At 38.3% G+C, this 12,462-nt stretch overlaps 1 protein-coding gene across 1 annotated transcript; it reads left to right on the forward strand.

Annotated features, from left to right (window-relative positions):
• Positions 1-9,348: 9,348 nt before the first annotated feature.
• LOC136267560 (uncharacterized) lies at positions 9,349-11,376 on the forward strand. Its single transcript, XM_066062722.1, has 3 exons — positions 9,349-9,374; positions 9,446-10,904; positions 11,338-11,376. The coding sequence occupies exons 1-3, from the start codon at positions 9,349-9,351 to the stop codon at positions 11,374-11,376; spliced, it is 1,524 nt and encodes a 507-aa protein (XP_065918794.1).
• The last annotated feature ends 1,086 nt before the right edge of the window (positions 11,377-12,462 follow it).

Consider the following 12,462-nt stretch of genomic DNA (forward strand, 5'->3'; position numbering starts at 1 on the left):
AATTCACTTGAATTGTCGTTATTAAAATATAACCATTAACCTACCATCACAGCCATTTCTTGGCCGCCACCTTGGATTTCACATCTTTTTTTACCATGGCCTTTTTGGGGGCCGCACCTTTTTTTACAGCTTGGCTGTTTTTGATTAGATATCACTTCTTTTTGTATTTATATACTGCAAAGCCGACCTATGGCTGGCTTTGGGGCTTTTTTAACCCATGTGTTTTTTTCTTTACCACAGGAAGAAGAAACGAACTTAAAGAAGATTTGTAATACTTCAATTATTTTTGATTTTATTAGTAATTATACAAATTATATACATATATTTATTACATGCCCATTATTCCCCACAGGATATTTTTTGCAGCTGGTCTCTCTACTGGGTGACTTGAAATGTAGCTGAACTATATACAGGATGGTTTCTTTGTAGCTGAACTCTCTACAAGGTGACCCCTTCTAGCTGGTCTCTCTACAGGGTGATTTGTTTGCAGCTAAACTCTCTACATGGTGGTTTCTTTGTAGCTGAACTCTCTACATGATGGTTTCTTTGTAGCTGAACTCTCTATAAGGTGACTTCGTCTAGCTGAACTCTCTACAGGGTGATTTGTTTGCAGCTGAACTCTCTACATGATGGTTTCTTTGTAGCTGAACTCTCTACAAGGTGACTTCGTCCAGCTGATCTCTCTACGGGGTGATTTGTTTCTAGCTGAACTCTCTACAAGTGATTTGTTTCTAGCTGAACTCTCTACAGGTGATTTGTTTGCAGCTAAACTCTCTACATGGTGGTTTCTTTGTAGCTAAACTCCCTACATGATGGTTTCTTTGTAGCTGAACTCTCTACAAGGTAACTTCTTCTCTACAGGGTGATTTGTTGTAGTTGAATTCTCTACAAGGTGGTTTGTTTGAGGCTGAACTCTCTACATGGTGGTTTCTTTGTAGCTGAACTCTCTACAGAGTGATTTGTTTGCAGCTGAACTCTCTACATGATGGTTTCTTTGTAACTGAACACTCTACAAGGTGACTTCTTCTAGCTGATCTTTCTACAGGGTGAATTGTTTGTAGCTGAACTATCTACAAGGTAACTTCTTCTAGCTGATCTCTCTACAGGGTGATTTGTTTGTAACTGAACTCTCTACATGATGGTTTCTTTGTAGCTGAACTCTCTACAAGGTGACTTCTTCTAGCTGATCCCTCTACAGGGGGATTTATTTGTAGCTGAACTCTCTACAAGTGATTTATTTGCAGCCGAACTCTTTATGTGGTGGTTTCTTTGTAGCTGAACTCTCTACAAGGTGACCTCTTCTAGCTGATCTCTCTACAGGGTGATTTGTTTCTAGCTGAACTCTCTACGGGTGATTTTTTGCAGCTAAACACTCTACATGGTGGTTTCTTTGTAGCTGAACTCTGTACATGATGGTTTCTTTGTAGCTGAACTCTTTACAAGGTGACTTCTTCTAGCTGATCTTTCTACCGGGTGATTTGTTTGCAGCTGAACTCTCTACATGGTGGTTTCTTTGTCGCTGAACTCTCTACAAGGTGAATTCTTTTACTTGATCTCTCTACAGGGTAATTTGTTTGTAACTGAACTCTGTACAAGGTGCGTTTTTGTGGGTGATCTCACTGCAGGTTGATTTGTTTGTAGCTGAACTCACTAAATGGTGATTTGCTTGTAGCTGAACTCCTTGCATTGTGTCTAGTTTCTAGCTGATCTCTCTACAGGGTGATGTGTTTGTAGCTGATCTCTCTACAAGTTGATTTGTGTGTAGCTGATCTTTCTGCAGGTTGATTAATTTGTAGCCGATCTCTCTACAGTGTAATTTGTTTGTAGCTGAACTGTCTGTAAGGTGATTTGTTTGTAGTTGATCTCTCTGCAGGTTGATTTGTTTTAGCTGAACTCTCTACAGGGTGATTTACTTGTAGCTGAACTCCTTGAATTGTGTCTAGTTTCTAGCTGATCTCTCTACAGGGTGATGTGTTTGTAGCTGATCTCTCTACAAGTTGATTTGTGTGTAGCTGATCTTTCTACAGGTTGATTTGTTTGTAGCCGATCTCTCTACAGGGTAATTTGTTTGTAGCTGAACTCTGTACAAGGTGCTTTTTTGTAGGTGATCTCACTGCAGATTGATTTGTTTGTAGCTGAACTCACTAAAGGGTGATTTGCCTGTAGCTGAACTCCTTACATTGTGTCTAGTTTCTAGCTGATGTCTCTACGGGGTGATTTTTTTATAGCTGATCTCTCTACAAGTTGATTTGTGTGTAGCTGATCTCTCTGCAGATTGATTTGCTTGTAGCCGATCTCTCTACAGGGTAATTTGTTTGTATCTGAACTGTCTATAAGGTGATTTGTTTGTAGCTGATCTCTCTGCAGGTTGATTTGTTTCTAGATGATCTCTCTACAGGTTGATTTTTTTATAGCTGATCTCTCTACAAGTTGATTTGTGTGTAGCTGATCTCTCTGCAGATTGATTTGCTTGTAGCCGATCTCTCTACAGGGTAATTTGTTTGTATCTGAACTGTCTATAAGGTGATTTGTTTGTAGCTGATCTCTCTGCAGGTTGATTTGTTTCTAGATGATCTCTCTACAGGTTGATTTGCTTGTTGCTGATCGCTCTAAAGGATGATTTGTTTGTAGCTGAACTCTCTGCAAAGTGTTTTGTTTGTAGTTGATCTCTCTACAACATGATTTTTTGTAGCTGACCTCTCTTCAGGTTGATTTGTTTCTAGATGATCGCTCTACAGGTTGGTTTGTTTGTAGCTGAACTCTCTACAGGGTGATTGCTTGTAGCTGAACTCCTTACATTGTGTCTAGTTTCTAGCTGATGTCTCTATGGGGTGATTTTTTATAGCTGATCTCTCTACAAGTTGAATTGTGTGTAGCTGATCTCTCTGCAGGTTGATTTGTTTGTAGCCGATCTCTCTACAGGGTAATTTGTTTGTAGCTGAACTGTCTATAAGGTGATTTGTTTGTAGCTGATCTCTCTACAGGTTGATTTGTTTTAGCTGAACTCTCTACAGGGTGATTGATTGTAGCTGAACTCCCTACATTATGTCTAGTTTCTAGCTGATGTCTCTACGGGGTGATTTTTTATAGCTGATCTCTCTACAAGTTGATTTGTGTGTAGCTGATCTCTCTGCAGGTTGATTTGTTTGTAGCCGATCTCTCTACAGGGTAATTTGTTTGTAGCTGAACTGTCTATAAGGTGATTTGTTTGTAGCTGATCTCTCTGCAGGTTGATTTGTTTTAGCTGAACTCTCTACAGGGTGATTGCTTGTAGCTGAACTCCTTACATTGTGTCTAGATTCTAGTTGATGTCTCTACAGTGTGATTTTTTGTAGCTGAACTCTCTACAGGGTGATTTGTTTCTAGCTTATCTCTCTACATGTAGATTTGTGTTGATTTGTTCATTGCTGATCGCTCTAAAGGTTGATTTTTTGTAGCTGAACACTCTGCAAAGTGTTTTATTTGTAGCTGATCTCTCTACAGGGTAATTTGTTTGTAGCTGAACTCTCTCCACAGTGACTTGTGTGTAGCTGAATTCTGTGTAGCTGAATTCTCTAGAGAGTGACTTAATTGTAGCTGAATTCTCTACAGGGTGCATGACTTGTTTATAGCTTCAGTGTGACTTGTAATGTTCTGAATCTCTATAGTGATATATTTGCTTAACTCTCCACATGGTGACTTGCTTCTTGCTGAACTGTCTACAAGATTAACTGTTTGCAGCTGAACTCCCTACAGAATAACTTGTGATGTAATAAAATTCTATAATGGAGTAAATAAATTAGCCGAATGCTCTATTAGGGTGACTGTTCTATTAGAGTATCTCGATCTCGCATTTGCTACACGGAGTTGGCTTTAGAATCATAACTCAGTGGTTTGTAATCCTATTCTTCTGTACTACTGTAAGGACTTTCTATGAAGATTATTCCAGCTATATACCGATTTTCAGCTCATTGTTCTAAGCGGTTTGCCTAGTAGGCGTGAAAACTAATACTTTTTTATTCGTAAAAATCGATCGCGTAATTGTGACACAGGTTGGGTTTTGTGTCATATCTCCGTGATCTTTATTTCGATTCCTTTCAAACCACCAAAAGGCACTCCTACGATGGTTACTCCATCTACATAGCAATTTTCAACTCATTCCATGAAGCGGTTTACCCTGTAGGCGTGACAACAAATCGATCTTGTTTTACGCGAATAATCGGTCATAACTCCTGAACCATTCATCGGATGTGTACCATATTTGATGCTAGGATTCGCCGTTGGATTCCCTTTCTGTGTACCAAATTTCATGGCGATCGGAGTACGCGTTTGCTTGTTATAGCAATTTTTGCAAGTGTGCGAAAAGACGAAGAAGAAAAAAACGAAGAAAAAAAACGAAACTTTGGCAGCTCGTATCTCGGAAATGGCTGGAGCGATTTCCTTCAAATTTGGAATGTAGACTCCCCTGGCTGGCGGGCAACTGTGTAGCAAATTTGGTTCTAATCGGATACGTGATCACTGAGATACAAAGGTGTGAAAATGACGTTTTCGTTCTTCCTGTCAATATACTCACGGGTGTGGCACGCCGGCTTCTTGGGCCGCACGACACACTACCGTGTGTCTTGATGTACCTATATTGTTTTGTATGCTTGTTCAGGGCACAGATTAGTCTGGCGCCGCCCGCCCCTTCGCATAAAGTAAGGGTCTGGTGAAATACAGATACTAAATCATTTCTAGCGCCCAGATTCGGCGCTAGCCAATTAGTGCATGCCAATGACGTTCACACAGAAATCGCCTTTTGCAACACAATGCTTTTGTTCGAATTGAAGTGCAATCATCTGACGTAACAAGCATTACGTGCACTGTCTAATTGAATTCCTTTTGAAATGATTAGGTATTTGTATTTCACCAGACCCTTACTTTTTGCGAAGGGGCGGGCGACGCCAGACTAGGCACAGCTGAAAAACAGTTTTTGCTGATGCTGTCTCCCTGTTTAAATAACATTTTTTTAAAAAAGCAAGTAAGCAATCGTTACCATAGGCGGGAAAAGTTACGCGTGGGAAAAGTTTTGCGAATTGCGCTCTACTTTGTATACCGGCGTAAAAGTTTCGCGATGCTGATTTTGCATACTAATTGATTACTGTACAAATACAAGCATGTAGAAGCTAACCGGCGTAAAAGTTTCGCGATAGCTATTGCAATCGCGAAATTCGTGAAACTTTTCCCGCGCGTAACTTTCACCGCCTACGGTATATTAATTACTTGGCTACCACGATAGTAATATAATATTACGTAATGCGTTACATAAGTAACGCGTTACCCCCGATACTGAATTCAACAAGTTAATGCAGGCTACACATGCGAGGGGCCCGACACCACCCAAAAGGTGCGTGTAAGATTCCGGAACTCACCATTTTTTGTAAAGATTCCGGATTCCAACCAAAGATTCCTGATTCCAAATTTGGAGCTAGCTACACATATATTAACACTTTTTGTGCATGCAGCCCCTGAGCCCCACTGGCTGGCTTCAGGGCTTGCAATTGTTTTTACACACATTTATTTTTATGAAGGTGATGATTGTTATAATTGTATTGTACCTTTTGTTAATGTTTTGTAAAATAATAGAATGCATGGGCTTCTAATGCAACTCCCATAGAATGTCCTGGAATTTCCATTGGCATAGATCTATGAAATTTAGTAGATTTACACAATGATAAGGTATAGAAACAAAGCCAAGATGGACAATCACGGCAGTAGTGACTCAAGGGTTTAGGTGTGAGGTGTGGATATCCCTTTGATGCTCCAATCCAACAAATACTCATATAAAAGGATTGGTTTTCTGTCAATTGAAAGCTGCATGTGGCAGATTTAAAAGCAAACACCAATTGTAGAATTATGGGTCCCAGATGCTCTAATAGAACAGTCACCAGGAGGTAAGTAAAGTTGAAAACGTTTCCAAACTTCTAATTACTTGGTGCTTGAATTCACCTTCATTCACTGTCTCTGTGTACCAACTTTCGTAGCATTCAAGCAAATAAAAGGATTTGCATTTTGTAGCAACAATAAAAATATTATTCTATTTAAAAGGAAACCAAAAGCAAAACTTTGGCCACCTATATATATATATATATAATTATACAACTGGAGCGATTTTGACCAACTTTGGCAAATTTTTGGTCTGCCTATGTAGTAGACAGCTAGCTATATTGTAAAAATGGTGTGCTTTGAAGAAGGGATGGAGCTATTCATTCATGAAAATCATATTTTCTTCCTGTCAATATTTAATTATGGTGTGGTGCACAGGCTTGGCTGCATGACGCACTACTTTACATACATGGTGTCTTGATTGTAATAGTAGATCACAAAGAGAAATTTTGAAAATATCATAAGATTGAATCTTGCAGTACTTTTAGTTACATGGTAGACTGTATACTGTGGTTTAGGATGCTATTTTAGTCAACTAGCCCATCACCATTTGCAACTATCTCAAGATCACTTACAACTACTACACTGTAGCCTTTTGGCCACAATGTTACTAGTCTTTTTTTAGACCCTGCTCATCACTAAGATGGTAGGCTTCACAAATGCATAGGGATAAGTAACTGACTTTATGACCAGCATTTCAGTATTCAATGCTTCCAGCTATGAGATTAAGAGGTTTGAGTATATGTATATCACATTGCATTTTAATTGTTGCATTTTTCAGGGGAAAACAGTTACCATAAACTTTCGTAACAATAATGATTTTCCAAAATTCTAATAAACAGGGCCATAACTACAACTCTTTAGATTGGCAATTTCTTTAAAAAGTATTTAGCAGAAGAGGGCACACTCATCTGCAGAGAAAGAGAGGGCCATAGGCTACAGAAAGTTACTCTCAGTTGGTTAACTTAAATAGAGCCAAGTATATAAATATATATATACCTTAATATCTGAATGGAACTGAAAAGCCACTTAAAAGATCAATATACTAGTAGAAAAGTCATGCAAATACTCTATATTAAAACAATTAATCAAGCATATTATGCTGCTACAGCTTGAAGACCAAGGAAAATCCATTAACTCTATGTCAGCTGACTTTATACCCCTTCAACTCCTAAATTAATACGATGTTTATTACAGAGTCCACTTCTAGTCAGCTTTAAACCTACAAGCACAGTGCATATCTACATCCACAGCTTAGAATATTAGTTCTTAGCCTAATACCATACCTGTTTCACCAGGGGCGAATCCAGAGTTTCGAAAGAGGGGGGGGGCACCTTTCTGAAAAACAGTTGAAGACCAAAAAAACTTGCTGAAAACCAGTTGAAGACCAAAAAAAAAAAAAAAGGTCACAACAATAATAGCTAGTTATCCTTACCAACTATATCACGTCTGTTATGTAAAATAAAATCTTATTTGTAGTTTCATAGGTAAGCTACACTACCTCATGAACATTGTGACTGCTTTATTAGAGTAATTGACTGCTCTATTAGAGTATCTCGATCTTGTATGCAAATTTCTTGAAGGGGGGGGGGGCATTTGCCCCAAATGCCCCATCCTGGATCCGCCACTGTTCACTGCCCATACAAAAGTCTCAATAGTAGCAGTGAAATTTATCCCGTATTTCACTGACAGCAGTGAAAAAGTTGTAATTGTAATTTCATTGGCTAGAATTTATGTTAACAATGTAGCGCCAATTAGTGTCGACGCATGTTTAGTACATAGTGACAAATTGCGTACATGGCAATGCTAATGCACAGCATGCATATATGCAGCGAGTATGGTATTAACTGGGAATAGCATGGGTAGCAGTGAAATTTGGGATAAATACCACTCTTGTTGTATTGGAAATGGTAAATTTCACTAGGCTTCGCCTCGTGAAATTTATCCCCATTTCCAATACAACACTCGTGATATTTATCCCAAATTTCACTGCTACCCATGCTATTACTAGTACTAATTAAATAGCATACCGTATATGACCGTGTAGAAGCCCGGGCGTTTATTTCCTATCAATCAAAAAAAAAAAAAAAAAAAAAAAAAAAAAAAAAAGCGGGATCGGAGGAGGTTGCTATGTTTCGTCCTCTGTGATTCTTCGTGTCGCTCGCCTTGTTTGGACTGGTCTTACTTTGTTTTGGTCTTCTAAGGTGTCTAAGAAATCCCGAGGACGCTACCTGGAGTCTACCCTGGGGCTAGTTGGCTGCCCATCGCCCTGACTTGGAGTTCACACGTTTACGCTGTGGTACCGTGGCCAAACTCATTTAACGGTACAAGTAAAGGTCAGACAATTCGTTCTGTTCGTTTTGTCTGTTCTCGTTTTGCTCCTACCAGAATACTGAAGAGCACGAGTTACCATGACAACCACTACTCCTCAGCCACGCTCCAAAAGGAAAAGGCCACTGCAGAGCTCACCTGGTGAAACCTCAATAATATGCCCAGTCTGTTTGGACTGCATAATAGACGCCACTGAAGATTCAGATGGTCAGGAAGCAATTTTCTGTGAAAGTATTTGTAACTCCTGGATCCACCGGCAATGTGCTGGATTATCTCAAGCTCTATTCAAAATACTAGAGGAAAGTGAAGAACCTTTTTACTGTCCCCATTGCCGCCTGATCACACAAGACAAACAGCTGCGGGAGTTGAAGACCATGGTGGAGGACCTATCTAAAGAAGTGGTCTCACTTAAAGCTTCAGTATCTGATCATCAACCAGTTCGATCTTCAACTTCTCAACAGCAACCTCAAAAGGAAATACAAATGGCTTCTAACAATGCTACCTCTACTACAAGCAAACAAACCCAACCACCTACTACCACCAATTTGACCAACAGACCCAGTGATGGAGACCGTAAGTTCAATGTGGTAATATATGGCATAGATGAATGTAGTAAGGGAACACCTAGGCGTGAGCGACTTGATCATGATTTAGATAAAGTTACCACCATAGTCACTGAAGCTGAAAGCAGTATAAACCCACTATCCATACGAGATCTTATAAGACTGGGTAAATATCGCGAGCAATCCAAGAAACCTCGGCCTATACTTATTAGATTTAACCGAGCTATTGACACATCATTATTATTATCCAAAGCCAGTAAGTTACCTAAAGATATAAGGGTCAAACCAGATATGTCTCATGAAGAAAGACATATCGAATCACTTCTCTTAAAAGAAAGATGGCACTTAATTCAAAAGGGAACAGATCGTAAAACCATCAAAATACGTAGCAATAAACTTTTTGTTCAGAATAAGTTGTTTGGAGAAGTCACTAATTCAATATTTGTTCCATCTCAATCACCACAAGCTAGAGCTGATATGGATACCTCCAACAATTGACTACTTTCCCAATCACCAGATTGCACACACAGTGATCCTTCAACTATTTCTAATGATTATACAACCCTTGGCCTACATGTCTGTCTTTTGAATACCAGAAGTCTGGTACATAAACTATCAAAATTCCAAGGATTTGTCTATTCCTCTAGTTACAGTATTCTATGTATCACTGAAACTTGGTTATCTAGTGACATTTTTGATAATGAGATTCTTCCTAATTGTTATAGTATCTATCGTAATGACAGAGATTCTAGAGGTGGGGGTGTTCTCATAGCAATTAAAGATAACATTACTAGCAATAAATTGCCATCACCACCAGATGTAGAAGTTGTCACAGTTTTCATTTCCTCTCACAACCCATTTATCATTTGTGTAGTCTACATTCCACCAAACTCAAATGACACCTATCATGAATTACTATACAACTACCTTACAGACTTGATAAACAACAACACAAACCCAATAATTCTGTTAGGTGATTTCAATTTCCCTGATGTTGATTGGACCACCCTCAGTGGCTCTTCCTCGAGATCCAACAAATTCTGTGACCTGCTGTTTCAACTTAATCTCACCCAGACAGTAAATGAACCCACACATAACCTTGGAAACATACTTGACTTGATAATTACCAACAATGAAGATATCATCGATAATTTGAATGTTCACCCTCAACATTACAAACCTATACCAACTGACCATTTTGTCATTTCATTCACTATTATGTTTCCAATGGAACATATCAACTTTTCTAACACTTCACAAGTCATTTTTGATTACTCCAAAGCTAATTACCCTGGACTTATTAACTTTTTGTCACACATTGATTTCTCTATTTGTGAACACTTACCAGACATTGATTCCATATGGCATTTTATTAAGAACAGTATCATTAGAGGAATGCATATATTTGTGCCGAAATTCAAATTAAAGTCCTCACAATCTCCTAAATGGTTTACATCCAACATACGGCACCAGATTAAGTGTCTTCGCACTTTAAGAAAGAAGTACAAGTCTCGTCCTACTGAACACAATCTGCTCCGTATCAAAACAGCTGAAGAAACCCTACAGGCTAGCATCCAACAAGCTAAGGCCAACTTTGAAGCAAAACTGGTGAGCAATTTTGCTTTCAGCAATGACTCTAAAATATTCCAGTATGTGAGAAACCTTACCAAATCTGCTTCCATCCCTTCCACAATATTTTATGACAATACTTCTGCCTCTCAAGACCTTGACAAAGCTAATTTATTTAACAAATACTTCTACTCAGTGTTCTCTCGAAGTACTTATTCCCTTCCTAATTTTGAAAATATGCCCCGAGCAAGTGTGTCCCTCAACTCAATTTACATCTCTGAAGAAGACGTTTACGATGTATTATTATCTCTGGATCCTCACAAGGCAACTGGTATCGATGGAATCAGTCCAGCAATTCTAAAACACTGTACATCTGTTCTAGTCAAACCTCTACACTATTTGTTTTCATATGCTATCCACTACTACTCACTACCTTCTGAATGGCAAATTCACTGTATTACTCCTATCTTTAAATCTGGTGACAAAAACAGTGCCACCAACTACAGACCTATATCTCTGCTTTGTGTTGCATCAAAAGTACTTGAACGATTAATATACAACAAAGTTATAGCCTCCATTTCCAATGTCATCTCTATGTGTCAATTCGGATTTATGAAAGGCTGTTCAACTTTACAACAACTTCTCATATTTTTAAACAGTATTCATGAACACTGTAAAATTCAAACAGATGTAATATACTTAGACTTTGCAAAAGCATTTGACAGAGTTCCCCACAATGAATTACTTTTAAAACTCTGGAAAATCGGTATCACTGGTAATCTTTGGTGGTGGTTTAGATCTTACCTCAACAACAGACAGCAATGCGTTCGCCTTAATGGTACATATTCCACTTTCTTACCAGTCCTATCAGGTGTGCCTCAAGGGAGTATTCTAGGACCACTTTTATTTCTTATCTACATCAATGACTTATTTTTATCTGTCCGTTCCTCTAATGCTCTCTCCTTTGCAGACGACACAAAATGCTATAAACAAATTCTTGAACATCTAGACTCCATACAACTTCAACAAGACCTTGATTCAATGGCAAACTGGTCTAGAGATTGGAACCAATTTTTTAATACCAGCAAGTTTATACATCTATCATTTAATACAAAATTCCCTACATCCTACTTCATAGACGACACTATAATCAAAACTAGTAGTACTCACCGTGACCTCGGTGTCGTTTTATCAACTGATTTATCTTGGAAAAATCATTATAACCATATATCAGCTAAAGCCTATAGAACCCTTGGACTACTGAGACGTACCTTCAGCCACTCAGTTGACATTCCAACCAAGAAAACTTTATATTTAGCATTAGTTCGATCACAATTACTTTACTGTTCTCCTTTATGGCACCCCTACCTTATTTGCGACATCTCTGCTTTAGAAAGAATCCAACGCCGGGCAACCAAATTTATTCTTAATGACTATGTAACCGATTACAAAACACGTCTTATCAAACTTAACATACTACCACTGATGTACACCTATGATCTTTATGACATACTCTTCTTCGTAAAATCAATCCAGCATCCATCTAATCATTTCAATATCAGTAACTATGTCAACTTTTGCCGCAATCCTACCAGATCCTCCACCAGTAACAAGCTTCAACACAATTTTACATCAACCAACAAACAAAGTAACTTCTACTTTAACAGATTACCAAGAACCTACAACAGTCTACCAGTACTTGACTTAAATCAACCTTTTCCCACCATTAAATCACAGTTACTCAAGATCTTCTGGCAGCATTTTATAAACAATTTTAACTCTGACAATCCCCACAGTATGCACTTTGTTTGCCCTTGTAGTACCTGCTCCAAGTCTCCTCGCCCACCAAACTTCAGCAGTAATTAATCTTTTTTTTTTTTTTTTTTTTCTTCTTGCTCTCTCTTAAAATAAGTACTTAGCTATATAAGTAAGTTTATTATTAAATACACATGTAAGTTTTAAAATTATAGGATAGTTCAACTATATACCAAATGTAAATGTATGTAATAACCTTAGCCAGCTAACTTAATTTGATTGTAATTTTATACATTCAATTGTAAGTTGTACGTATACTTTTTCTGGCTGTGGACACCAG

Source organism: Dysidea avara, chromosome 9, assembly GCF_963678975.1.
Source record: "Dysidea avara chromosome 9, odDysAvar1.4, whole genome shotgun sequence".
Lineage (NCBI taxonomy): Eukaryota > Metazoa > Porifera > Demospongiae > Dictyoceratida > Dysideidae > Dysidea > Dysidea avara.

Bases quoted from the DNA above. Each gene is read 5' to 3' on its own strand.
- LOC136267560 (XM_066062722.1), top strand. From the start codon at position 9,349: ATGATTATACAACCCTTGGCCTACAT. The intron at 9,375-9,445 runs GTCTGTCTTTTG...CTATTCCTCTAG, and splicing joins ATACAACCCTTGGCCTACAT to TTACAGTATTCTATGTATCA. The intron at 10,905-11,337 runs GTACTTGAACGA...TCTCCTTTGCAG, and splicing joins TGCTTTGTGTTGCATCAAAA to ACGACACAAAATGCTATAAA.